This window comes from Podarcis filfolensis (assembly GCF_964270895.1).
Source record: "Podarcis filfolensis genome assembly, chromosome: 5".
Lineage (NCBI taxonomy): Eukaryota > Metazoa > Chordata > Lepidosauria > Squamata > Lacertidae > Podarcis > Podarcis filfolensis.
In genome coordinates, this window is record NC_139608.1 from 70,555,457 (window position 1) to 70,569,729 (window position 14,273).

General features: G+C 41.0%; 1 protein-coding gene across 1 annotated transcript; it reads right to left on the reverse strand.

Annotated features, from left to right (window-relative positions):
* Nucleotides 1-570: 570 nt before the first annotated feature.
* On the reverse strand, nucleotides 571-13,807 carry LOC310762849 (nucleolar RNA helicase 2-like). Its single transcript, XM_083614470.1, has 15 exons — nucleotides 13,295-13,807; nucleotides 12,009-12,266; nucleotides 10,379-10,454; nucleotides 8,874-9,052; nucleotides 8,480-8,597; nucleotides 7,300-7,485; nucleotides 6,409-6,554; nucleotides 5,905-6,054; nucleotides 5,392-5,553; nucleotides 5,026-5,145; nucleotides 4,831-4,904; nucleotides 3,919-4,078; nucleotides 2,397-2,531; nucleotides 1,557-1,601; nucleotides 571-833 (listed from the first exon to the last, which is right to left on the reverse strand). Exons 1-15 carry the CDS (start codon nucleotides 13,715-13,717, stop codon nucleotides 645-647), a joined length of 2,421 nt encoding a protein of 806 aa, XP_083470596.1. The 5' UTR covers nucleotides 13,718-13,807; the 3' UTR covers nucleotides 571-644.
* Nucleotides 13,808-14,273: the final 466 nt, after the last annotated feature.

Below are 14,273 nucleotides of genomic sequence, written 5' to 3' on the forward strand. Positions count from 1 at the left end.
TGGCCTGACACCTCTCAGAAAGCTGTGGGTTGTGGTGTCATCTGTCAGCAGCCAAGCAAAGTGATCATGATTATGGCCTTCAGAGAAATGTAGAAGATTGGGGTTGAGCACCACTGCATTTAGTACAGCTGGCTCCTGATCCTACACCACCATCCACTCACACTAACTAGCACAAAGGGATGGCATAGCAGCCCTTGGGTTGGAGCCGGACTTTGCCTTCTGCAAACAACAATGGCTCCTTCTGTCCACAGCTTTTTTATCGAGTGGTGAAATCCTGCTAGTGGAATGGGGGAGGGGAGAGGAGGCGGCAACATTTGTCAAATTCCCCACTCCCTGTGCAGTCCCCTAGAGCCACATATTGTTCCAGAGGATAACCTCTAACCCCCCCCCCAAAGCAATTTTTTTCAGGGGGAATTAAGCAAACTCTGGACCCAAGTCCTTATTGCAAAATTACCTAGTAACATTCAAAACTAGAACGATTCACTCCCGTTTCCCTATCCCAACAAGTGAGTTATGCGGCCAGAATTGTATGAATGAGACAAATCTAAGAAAGCAATAAAAAGCACATAGGAAAGTGTAACCAACTTTACTTCTGATAAAACAAGTGATTTAGTCCCAGTTGTGTATGACATATTAACAAATGATCAAAAAGCCCGGCTATGGCTTCTTTTTTGGCCCCTGTTTCTGAATCTGTCATGCCTGTTGGAGCCGCCACCTCGCCTTCCATTCCTGAAATCTGAGCCACCACTTCGGCCGCTGTCACGTGATTCTTCAAGCTCAGGCAATTCCGTTGCCACAGAAAGTTGCCAGCGTCTTGTATCCTGCCATGTTTGCTAATAAAAAACAATTTTTTTGTTATCTCTACAATCGGCACTGAATTTACAAACCAGTATTTGCAAACATCACATAAAATAAAAGGATAGAAGTTTTATCAGCTACATGGAAGATTCCCACCCCCCTGGCATCAAAGTAAGTTAAGAAAAGTATTGTTATATTGCCTCTTGACACCTCAAGGTAACCTGTTATTTCCTCCTATGTTTCTTCCATACAATGACCAACAAAAGTTGATTAAAGGAAAGTTTCAAAACTTCCAAAAGCGAGCATTTCTGTAAAAAAAGAAGCCATGTTTCTTACTTTAACTAGTGTTTAGATCAGTTTCCCAAACTTGTGTTTCCAGCTGCTTTTGAACTACAACTCCCATCATCCCTAGCAAGCAAGACCAGTGGCCAGGGATGTTATGAATGGCATTGAAAAGTTAATTACACTGCCTCTAGTTATTGGACATAATCTGATAAAATGCATGTTTTAACCATGTGATGGTGTTGCTCTGAATGGAATGGAATATCGGATGAGAAGTATGTAATGATAAAGAAGAGTAGAAACTATCAGGTTCCATTTCACCCCTTGATTAAATTTCTTAAACCAATTTCTTCCTTCCTAAAATGCAACATTTCCAATTTAATGTTTTTATAATGATAGCAGGTCATATTTCTTCATTTATGTATTAATAATAAAGTGGAAAAAACTTCAAAATCCATTAAGTAGCAATTTCTCACCTGTACTTTATTTAGTTCAGCCACAGGAATATCAAAGCACACACCCTGAATACAAGAGAGAGACACTGATCGTCAGGCATTAAACAAAGAAATCTGCAACACTTTGAAGAAGGCAACCTTATTAGTTCACATATTAAGATGCAACAGTAAGTGCCTGACAAAGTGCCGGCATTTGATTTGTACAAAAAAATTATAGAGCAGCGTCTAAGTGAATAGTTCAGGTACTGGCGAAGGCCAAGTATTTTACAGACCAGCTTTAAGAACCAGAAAAGCCTACTATAGTGTGACGAGGAAAAACACAGATGGCTGTTTTTTTAATAACTAAACACAAGTCAAATGGAGAAGGATGAAAGGATTTGTCAGCCATTAACATTAACCAGAAGTAATAACTGTACAGTACTTGAAAAATTTCCTGCAAAAATATGACGTCTACACAAAGAAGTGCTTGTATTTTATTCCGTCACTTATAAAGCAAATCAAATAACCCTTACTTCCAAACATTTTATGAATGTTACAACATGCTCTGTAATCCTTATTCATAGTTAAATTCTAGAGTACATAATTAATATTCTATTTACAATGTTAGAGAGCTAGGACTTACTCACGGCCACATAAAAGTGATGATTCAACTCTGCATATTTCCAACGTATTATGTTCTATCCTACAACAACACTAACTCTAATTATAAAATTCATCCTCATATTATTTCACCAATACCATTTTGGTTTTCAAGTGCAAAACCTGTGCTTTGCATGTTATCAGAACAGATGAGGAAAAACAAATACTATAAAATGCTCAACTAGCAAATACCTACAAAATGTCTAGGTCAATATTTCTTACCGTCTTCCCCTTAAGAAAGCGCATTCGGGACACTTTGCTGTCAATGTCCTCACCCAGCTGTTCTTTCAGACCTCGCCAAGCATAGCCAATGGTGTGCATTTCTACTGAACACTGAAGAGTCATGGTCACAAAACCCTTTAAAAAAGCAAGCAGCAATTGACATTTACAGTAACAGCAGAGGGATATAACCGGTTAATTGTTAAGAGTTTTTGATAAAGGTCTTTACATTACAACTAATGGCTGCTAGGTTGTAAGTGGGGCAGCCTGACAAGAATATGTGCTACCAATCCTGAAAGCACCACACTGGCTGTCAGTGAACTACCAGGCCAAATTCAAGGTGTTAGTAGAGTACTAGCCTATATAAAGCCCCAGGTGGCTTGGGGCCCAAGTATCTATTAGAGTACCTTCCCCAGTATCAACCATATTTGGACCTTACAATCAGGCGAGGCCTTGTTGCTAATGTTGTCAACGGGGGCTGTCTGGTAGGAGGTGATGCATGACAGGGCCTTTATACTGGAATGCTTTCCCCGAGGAGATTCCCCTGGCACCTTCATTATACAACTTTAGGCTCCATTCCCATTCAACCAGGCTTTTGGCTGACTGACATCCTATATATTGTGTTTTTGAGAGGGGGTTGGGGTTACTGTTTTGTTTCTTGTTTTTATTATGTGTTTTGTGTTTTTATCTTGTATTTTTATGCTGTGAACCGCCCTAAGATCCAAAGATGAAGGGTGAGGTATAAGAATTTGATTATTAATAAAAACAACATAGGGTACAAAAAGGGTTCCACAATAATTCAGTGAAACTACCAAATAGACTGTTTAGCTTTTATAAATCCAATCTATATTTAATTTCCTTAATACATCCTCATTGGGAGGCCAGTCATACAATTAGGGCCAGTGCAGATATAAGCAGCATTCAAATTCCAGTTAAAAGGGAATCCTGGATAACCTTAACAGTAGTTAATATTGGTGCCATCACGAAATTCAATGTCTATGAATGTATGTGTTTTATCTTTGGTGGTGGGAGGAAAAGATTCCCTGCCAAAGAAGGAATTACAGGGCCCATGCACGATCACTTAACTATGGCTCAAATATTATTCATTCATTTACTTAGTTTGTTGCATTTATATCCCACCTTTTCCTCCAAGTTCAAGGTGGCGTATGTGGTCCTCTCCCATTTAATCCCCACAACAACCCTGTGAGGTAGGCTAGGCTGAAAGGCAGTGACTGACCCAAGGTCACTGAGTGAACTGTATGGCTGACTGGGGACTTGAACCCTCCCAGGTCCCAGTCCAACACTCTACCCATTATACCACACTGGCTAGTCCTTTGTCAAAAAGAAAATGTATTGGTACATTCAGTATGTCAGGAGGGGGTGTGTGACCTTTTGGGTGTGGCACTTTCGCTGTGTTCTCACCCAGATAATGGAGAGTCCTATCAGGAAAGTTTGACTAGGATAATCCTTAAAATAGATATTATATAGACTATATAAATGTTATGCAACTGCATGCCATATTTACCGCATCCGAGTTGAGCAAAGAACGCTGTTCAATGGCAGTAGCTCCAGAAATATGAGCCAGTGCGGCAGCCAGAGCTTCCACTGCCCCCTTTTCCTCTATCAGCCGTTCAGCTGCCGGTCTGAAGTGGTCAATGGCAGATGGAGGAACGGAATCCAAAGATCTGAGCAAAAGATTAGTCAGTGTAATGTCAACTGCTGAAATGAGAAGTGTACATTTTATAACACAAGAGATACTGAAGCTTAAACAAGGCTGCAATCCTGAATACACTTACTGGAGAGCAAACCCCACTATTTTGGAGCTTACTTCAGAACATGTACAGGATTGCAGCTTTGGAATTCTAGGGTTGTATCTAATGGCTGACAGAAGGTGACCTGCATAATCTCCTCTTCCCACTTTGCCTTCTACAAAAAGATTATCCAGAGGTTTAGGGAGCTCCATTCAACAGTATATGCTGGACTACAACAGAAGTGGGTAGATAAATCATTTTCCTCTCCCCATGTTGTTCAGGCGAGTCCCCTCACTCCCCAAAACTCTGCGTCAGCCTTTTGAGGAGCATGGAGAACACAGAGGGGGAAGACAAGCTGGATGCAACCCCTAGATTATTACCCAAACTTCCCCGTATGCCTCCAGTAATTTGTTTCTTAGTTTTTCCTGACAAATTCAGATCAAATCAGTACACACCCACATACATACTCTCCACAGCTGACAAAAGTGCTGATTATCATGCTGCAAAGAAACAAAAATGTGCAACAGTGCTACTGTTCTTGTGAGCTAAAATAGAAGGCTGTGAAGCAGAATCTGTAATCTGCCTTCAATATCCTGATCTGATCTTGGACAGATATGGTTAATGGAAACTCGTGACATGCGCTGGACACTGCATTAAGTTCAAAATATAAACAAAGAATGAAGTACCTGAGAGCATCTTTACTGGAAGCCTTAATAATGTCTGTTGCTGTAGGAACACCCACACGTTTAAATGTAATCCCCTGAAGATAAGATTAAGAGTATGTACATTATTCAAGTGAAAAGCCACCCTTAGAGATACATGCCAGTGGCTTAGATATCCAACATATAAATGACACAAAAAAGTTGGAAGGTGATGATTACCGCTTTTTGTTCTACTTGTCTCAGCTGATAATCTTCCTTGCGCTGATAGAAACAGATGCACATCCCAGTTCGGCCAGCTCGACCTGTGCGCCCAGAACGATGAATATAGGACTCTACATCCTTCACAAATGAAAAGTCGTGGGAAATGCTTATATTAATCTTACGAAAAAGCTACAGAGAAGCCAAACATTCACATTTACTGACATGCAAGAGCGCTTAGCTATGCAAAATGAAAGACAGATTGCACAAAACACTACATGTGGCATCCATTGTTGTGGGTCACTTTAAGTAAGCTACCTCTGGCCTGCAACATGAACATACAATTAAAGGGGGTTCTCTCCTTTCCACTAGGAACTAGTAATTTACCTTTGGTGGTGAACTTTGTATTACCAGATCAACCTCTGGGATATCTAATCCTCGGGCAGCTACATTGGTTGCAACCAGAACTCCAAATGATCCATTGCGAAAGCCTTTCAGTGTAACTTCTCTCTGCTTTTGTGGAATATCACCATGTAAAGACTGTGCATCCTAAGTACATAAAACAGAGTTAATGGGAGATTATTGGAAGAAGTGACAAATGACAAGGATCAGTTTCCTTCTCACCCCAAAAGCAATTTAAATGAGCTTTGACAGATCTTGGAGGCAAGAGAATATTTTCCCTGAATTCTGACATACCCATTTTCTATTTTTTTCCCCTTTACATGAAAAGTGTGATGTCCAAAATATCCATAGCTGCATGAATATTCATGCAGAAAACAGGATACTTGCACTGTGAGACTGCCAAAATGGCATCCACTTCAGCAAGACACCCTTTCCCACAGTCAGCTCAAGCTAAGTTGAATTTGTAGCAATCCTTTACAGAAATGAGGGTCTTTGCACCTGTTTTATTGAGGCATTCAGGGCCAGTTCAGTTGCTTCTTTTTTGGTCTCACAAAATATGATGGTACGTCCATGACTACCACTGTAGACTTGAATAACGTCTCCAATGACTGCAGCTCTCTGGGACCAATGACATTCAATAGCCAAATGCTGTCAGAAAATGAAATTAATGCTGGTTAGCAATAAAATAAGCTATGACTAAAGGCTAAATTAGTTGAACATTCATCCCACTAAAATCAATGGTACAAGTTAGGCTGGAATCTTAGCCCTGTTTACCTGGGAGTAAGCCCCAGTGAATTCAGTATGACTTGCTTCTAAGTTGACATGCCTAGGAGTGGGCCATAAGTTATGACTTAAATGCAATTGATTTCAGTTTGACTGAAGTATAACCAACTTTGGATCCAACCCAATTATCTTTACTGTGGGTTTGCTTGCTTTTTAAAGAAAAGAATTGCACTTGGTACACACAAATTTAATCTTGTTTCACTGGAATAAATTACTTACTTCTACATTCATTGCAGTCTTTTGAGTCTTCTTTCCAATAAGATCAATTTGCTCATATCTAGATTTCATGTATTTCTTTGCTACATCATAAACCCAATGTGGGCAAGTTGCAGAAAAGAGTAACGTCTGTGGATTGTCTTCAGAATCTTTAACACAAAACAAAAATTGTGTCATACAAAGTTAAAGCAATTAAACTAATTTCCACCATTAAAAATACAGGAAAATCTATAATCATCATATCCATAATAAAGGCAAAACGCCACTCAGAATAAGAGATGAAATTACATTAACATTTGTGCATTCTTACTTCCTGATAATTCTCAACATGTGCACTCAAGGTATTACTATTCAACAGAAGCAGATGTAGAGTATAAAATAGAAACCCAAATGAATGCACGTGTCTTGTATATCCAGTGTCTCATGCTTTACTTGTGAGCATTTTCCTGTTCTAGTTTTAATAAGCTCCAATTAAAAAAATTATTGAAATGCCATTAGGAACACAACCGCATACCAAACCTTTTTAGAGCATCATTCCCTTTTAGAAGCAATGTGTGACACTGGGTATTTCAAAATGCTTAAAAATAACTTGTAAATCTAAAACTAAAGTATCATAATAATTTTAACCCAATGTACATATAGCTCATTTTTTCATTTATATGCTATATTATGCACTGGGCTCAAATTATATTTAAAGTCCTCTGACACTGAAAGAGAGTAAGACTAAATTGCTTTCAAATTTAATCCTCCACTACAGATTGACCAATCCTCCACAGTACTTTCAATTCAGGTGAGAGACTTAAGGTGGACAGCACAGTGTCTGCTGAGCAAACAGATCCGGATACAAAAGAGCTCTGTGGCTTCACATGACAGGTGAACAGATGAAGTAGTTACCTTTTTTATAAGCATATGCTAAAATTTCCTCTACTTGTTCCGCAAATCCCATGTCCAACATCTGGTCAACTTCATCCAGGACAACATGCTTTAGATTGGAAAGGTCCAATTTGTTATTTTGAAGATGGTCTTTAATTCGACCTGGAGTCCCAACCAGGATGTCAATGCCATTACGCATAAGATCAACTGAGAAGGAAAGTTAATGTTGATTATGTATTAAATTGCTGAAGAATTAGTTTCACGAATTGTGACGAAATGCCATGTGAAGATGAAACAGCTCTGCAGCACATTTCTAAAAAACGGTTTCCTGTGACACATGATCATATCTACGACAATGTTCTAAAGTTTGCAGGAACTACTTTGGTAGCGCTCAAACCTTCATGCATGCTACTCTCCAAAATGTGTAACTTTAATATACATTTGGACATTTGTCAGTGCTTCCATTAATCCCTTTGCTTTAAGATATAATCTAAGTCTGCCATCCTATGCTTACTTAACCTGAGAATGAGCTGCACTGAATACAGTGGAAGTTAGTTCCACCCAAGTAAAAATACACAGGACGGAACTGTAATTATTTTCTTCAGTTTCTGATATCCCTTCCTAGCTATTAAGCAACACTGATTTCCTATAGGTAACTTTCAAGTTTCACCACACCCCTCTGAGCACAAGAAAAGTGAAACAGTGAAGTACAGTCAAACCTCGGTTGTCGAACGTAATCAGTTTCAGCAGCCCATTCGACTCTTGAAACCATTCAAAAACCAAGGCACAGCTTTTGATTGGCATCGGACATTCAGCTTCCAAAAGACGTTCGAAAACCAGAACACTTACTTCCGGGTTTTCGGTGTTTGGCAGCCGAAATGTATGGTAACGGAGGCGTTCGGGAGCCGAGGTTTGACTGTACTTCAGACTGTTGTGTTCTGTTTTGTTTGAAAGTACCACTTCAGATTTTTAAAAAGTACTTTTTAAAAGCAGGGATATAGAGTGAATGTGTCTTTAGCACCTAATAACACACCACCAATGCTAACATTTATGTAACAAGCAGTAATAGAGCCTAATCTAAAGGTAACACTATTTCTTCACATTTTAATGGTGTTTTCTCCTCAATCACACAGATAACCTTCTTTCTTTCTTTTTTTTAAAGTGCTACTACTGCAAAAAAAAACCTGTTGTGATTTCTTACGTTGTCCATTGTATGCTGTTCCTCCATAGAAGCAAGCCACAGTGAGTTTCCTTGTGACATCTTTGAAGTCTCTGGCTACTTGCATTGCCAACTCTCTGGTTGGAGTGAGGACCAAAACCTAAACATTTTGTTGCAGTTAGTGTTATTTCAGTGTTGTAAAAGTATGGGCCGAAATATCCTTTTATTTAAATCTTCAGAATTTTGCAAGTTTATTTTTACTTGAACATACACTAATATACATGGTGGGAGATATTCAGAGCTGCATAGGTGAAAATCTCCTCCTCCTACCTGCCCAATCTGCTCTGGAGAGTCTCCCAACTTTGTGGAGCACATCTGGGGGCATGTGGGGGCTGCAGCAGGGGAGGGGGAAGAAGCATAAGTCAGTTTCACTCACCTTTGGTGTGCGGCCTCTTTTTCTTTCCTGGGGATCTCCCTGAAGTTTTTCAATTAAAGGAATGGCAAAAGAGAAGGTTTTCCCGGTTCCAGTCCGAGCTTGGGCTATTACATCTTTGCCATCAGAAATATGCTTGTAAGTCTTTACTTGAACTGGAAACAGGTAGGTAACTCCACGGGCTGTGGAAGAATACAGTTAAGGCTTTTATATAGAAAGAGGTAAAATCATCATTATTCAACAGCTGACAATTGCTTATACGAAAAGAACTCAATTCATAGCATGAAAGTAATTCAAGTGTTTTTATTAAATATTGGAGGAAACAGATGTGAAGCTTCATTGAATATGTTGCTAATTACATTTCCAATGTAGATCAAGGTACTACTAGTCAAGCATTCTGTCTAATAGCAGTTACCTAGCCAGATGCTTTTGCTATACACAAATGTGATGACTGCTTTGTTTATCTTTATTATTTAGAAATCAGGGGTTTATTGCCTCTTTAAAATGGAAGCTACATTTAATTATTGTAGCTGATGGCCACCTATGAATTTGTCTAACCTCTCTTCAAAGTTATCTAAATTAGTAATTTAAGAAATGAATGTCATGCATTTTGAGTTGTGAAAGAAATTTTCTCTTTTTTTCTTAACTGAATCTAGTCAGTCAACTTGCACTGGATGCTCAAGAATTAACACTGAGAAATTCTCATACAAAAAATAATAATCATGTAAAGAATTCCAAACAGAATTTTAAAGTATTTTCAGATACTTAAAGATAGAAAGAAAGAAGAATGATCAGGGTGGGGAAGAACCACACAGAGAAGTATACAAGAAATATTACAAAACTGTAATCTAATCACTTAATTTAGAAGAGTTTGGTAATTCTCAGGTGGAGCTGTAGTTTGGAGAGAATCATTATGATCTAAAAATGGGTCTAAAATGTTTAGAAGCTGTCTGATTTGTCATTTTCATCAGGTGTGTTAAGGTTTCCATAATTAAATGACATTACAGTTGTATATATATCATTTATTTACGTTAGATTTTGTGAGGCTTTACCACTGCATAGCCACCACAAAAAGGTGTGAAAGGTTTGTATGCATTAAGTCAACTTCTTTTTTAAGAAAAACACATAGAATTATTAGAACTGGCATTTTAGACAAATGGTTTGGTTATTATATTGAAATTTTCATTCCCATCTTATTTTCTAGTATCAGTATCAAATATGTTTTTTTTTCATCGTCACTATATACTAAGCTGTTTTCAGCTATGATTCTGAGATCTCTCTCCTTGGTGTTCACAGCCAAATTAGAATGCATCAGGGTATTTGTAAATTTTGACTATTGTTCCAATGTGCATCATTCTGTACTTACATGGAATCTCATCTACTATTGCTCAGCCACCATTCTAAGACATAATGAAATAACCAGTCCTGGGGAGAGCAAGATGAAAATGGGCAGGGAGGGGGGGAAGAGGAGTGTTCTGCTTCAGACTGTAAACATTTAAAGAACATACCTTTGAGAAGGTCAATTGTTGCTTTAGAGAGATTAAAGTTGGCAAAGTCTCCTTCCTTTTGCTCTTCAGTCAATTCCTGTTGGGATTTTTTTAATGCAAAAGATTAGTTATAGAAAATCAATTCAAAATATTTCAAAAAGTGCTAGAAGTGCTGGAAGGAAAAATGTTTAATATATCTGGTAAATGTTTTCACAGATTCAAACATCTTGGGGGGAAATAAGGAATGGAAGGCAAGAGATACAAAGATATCCTGTACATAAGGCTCTCATAAACTTGTAGTATAGATGAACAAGAAAAGAACAGAAACCTCAGTACAAAACACTTACAGCAAGCCTATTATATTGAAAGTGCATTGTCAACAGACATAATTTATCAACAGAACAGCTAAACAAGGGCAAAACACTGATGATGTGGCTCAGAGACTGCACTACATACTTGAACGGGAACCAGTGACAATTCATAAAGGAAATTATTTTAAGTTCCTCATACAAAGTCTGGTAGCCTCCAAACTTGATGTATGTTATGAACATCAGAAGCTACATCATTGTGAAACAGACCACTGGTCCATCTATCTCAGTATTTACATGGACTGACAGCAGCATTCTGTGTTAGAGACCTTCTTCTGGGTACCCCACCTTCTAAAGCAACCACAGACATTTTGACTGCATCACCTCAATTGTGGGACTTTTGCTAGGGATGCTCCCCAAACATTTATGTCTTTTCATTGTCAACCTTTTAAACTTCAGATGAGCTCTTTTTAAATGAGTCTGGTGCTACTCATCTTGATGTTACTGTTTTTCCTACTGTGGTGTTTTACTGTAATTTCAGTCAATTTAGGAGTTAGCCACCCCTACGTTAGAGTATTTTTTGCCATAGCATCTACATGAACAAGGCCCTTTATCCTCAAACTGAACTCAGAAAATGGACACCTTCAGCCTGTTTATCCAAATCTTTGGGTCTGTGCACTTGGAAGTCCCAAGTTTAACAAAATGCCCTTGCATCTCCAATGTATGGAATATTTGGACACAACTTTCCAATGCTGGAAAACAGATGTGTGGACTAGACTGGGAAACATTCTACTTTTAATTATTATTATTTCATCTATACTTCTCTTCAGGCGATATATTAAATAAATGCTGTGTCCCAGGGTGACCCACAACAAAACACCACCATAAAGTCTTTACAATAACAAAAAATGAAACATCACAATTAAAACCAGCAATTGATATAAGTAATTGAAACAGTTGAAACTTGGAACCTAAAGAGTCTGGGAGAAGTTTAAAAAGTCTTCATCTGGTAACAAAATGATTATATAAAGTTCTGTCACACCAAGGAGGTACTTTTTCTCAATGCAATCTACATTTCAGGTGATGGCACAATGATAACAGATAACCTAAGGCCCCGGGCATGAAAACACAGAAAGGAATTCCTTCATGTATCCAAGTCCCAAACCATGTTAAGGATTCAAAAATTAAGTATCAACACTTTGAATTGTGCTTGGAAAAGGAATTATGACTACACCTTGCCTCAGTACATGGGTTAATACACTTAACTTTCCCAACTTCTACACTGAAATTCCATTGAAATTAAGTATACAAAATGAAAGGTAGGTCTGAAAGTATCATCTCACCTGATCTTGGTCACTCTCACATTCCGTATTTGATTCTTCAGCATTACCCTGCTTTTTTGACTTGCCAACCCCATTAGTGACGGAGGATGTTGTATTGTGTTCCGCAATTATGACTTCAATGTCATCAAAAACTTCTTTCTTTTTCTTACTTTTCTTTGGTTTGGGTGGTTCCAATTCTGTATCAGACAGTTCATTCTCCTCTGTTGGTGTTTCTTTAATTTTCATTTTATGCTTTTTAGATTTATCTTTTTTATCCTTCTACAATAAACAAACAACCTCAAATTAATAATGCACAGACATATCTACACCCCCCGCATGGAAAAACACATTTTCCCCTATATTATTTGAAGCTATGCAGTTCATTGTGTTTGTATGCAATTACATCCTTATGTAAAGTCCCACTGACCTCAGTGAGGCATACTTCCGTTGCCTTTTAGAAGTAGATGGGATTTTCTATTAGGTAACCCTCACCCTGGCTTTAATGTATCTATGTGGGGGGTTTGTTTGTTTCCTTGTTTGGCAAGATAAAGTGAATAACAAACTTAATAAACAATAATAATAACGTACTGCTTACACTACAATGCAGCTCAACCATGCATCTTTCGAATTACACGCAAGTAACTAAGAGCATAAAGAGGCTGCTGGATCAGGCCAATGGCCCATCTAGTCCAGCATCCTGCTCTCATAGTGGCCAAGCAAACACCCGCGGGAAACCAGGGAACAGAGCAGGAGCACAAGGCTGCTCTCTCCTCCCGTGGTTTCCAGCAACCGGCCTTCAGAAACGCCGCTGCCTCCAACTGGGGAGGCCGAGCTTGGCCACCGTGCCCAGTAGCCATGGATAGCTTTATCCTCCCGTTGCATAATCCTCTCAGAAAGCCATCCAAGTTGGCGGCCATCCTCACTGCCTCCTGAGAGGGCGAGCCCCGCAGTTACAAACTATGCGCTGCGCGAAGAAGCACTTCCCCTTTTAAAAAATAAATAAATAAAATTAGGAGTGCTTGGTTTAAAAAAAACATCATAATTTCGGCCGGGGGGAGGGGAGTTGGAGGAGAGAAGCAAGACTGGCGAGGCCCACGTTGTTAAAGGCAGCCGCGTGGCAGCGCCTCGCCCCACGCGCTCTTGCGCTTCCGAGAAGCGAGAATTCGACTACGCGGCCGCCGAGGGCCGCGGCTGAGGAAGAGAAGCCGCCTTTGGCTCCTCCTCCCGGGCCCGGCTCGCCTCTCCACTCGCGGCCACGAGGCCCAGCCGGCCCGGCGTCTTCTCCCGTTCTCCCTCTCCCCGGATACCTTGCGCTTCTTGCCGCTGCCCTCCAGGGCGGCCTCGGCGTCCATCGGGGTGCGGGGCTCCATCTCGTCCTCGCTCTCGTAGTCTGGCCGGGGGGCTGCGGGCATTTCCTGGGAATCTTCTCCGCTGAGGTGGTGGCACAAGCGGCTGCTCAAGGCCGACGCCGGGGTAAAAGGAAAGAGCCCCGCCCCGGCGGCGCTGCTGACGAGGAAGCGAGGCGGCGCTTGGCTGCGGGAGGCGGCTCTTGGCCAGGCCCAGCCCCGCCAACAGGGGGAGCGAAACGTGGGGAGGCCCGGGGCTGAGGAAGCCGAGCGGTCGCTGGTGGCGCGGGAGGAGGGCAAAGCCCGGGAGCGGACGAGGCGCAAAGCCTGCAGGGCCGGCGAGCGGGCGTAGTGCTGCGTGAGGCAGCGGCCGAGGCAGCCCATTCCCTCCCAGGCGGCGAGTGCGACTGTCCCCGGCTAGCAGCTCCCGCTGCTCCGCCTCCCCTGAGGTGAAGCGCGGTAAACGGACACTCCCCCCCTCGGTGAGTCATCGCCGTCTTTCTCCGCGTTGGCTCTGCTGTCGCCGCCGCACTAGGTGGCAGGCGAGAGGGCGGCCTCGGGGGTGAAGCTGAAAGGTTTCCGTACAGTTCAGCACCGTTTCCCTCTGGCCCGAGTCCTGTTGCTGCTGCCGGAGGCCGAGCAGTAAATCTCAGCGGTGAAAAGAATTTGCAGAGAGATATGTGGCAACTTGGCTGAATCAAACTGGGCTGGCACACACACACACCGCACTTCTCGATTACCTGCTTCAGCCACCACCGCCACCCCACTTTCCACGCTTTAAAGTAGCCGAAAGTCAAAACTTTATAATGAGTAGGGTTTTGGTAAGGAAACGCCCCCTGCTTCGCTGAGGAATTTGCACTCTGCATGTGCCCAGAGCAGGGGGGCCAACTTGAATAAAATATGGAGAGGGCCCAGGTAAGCCTTCCCTGCATAATTGAAT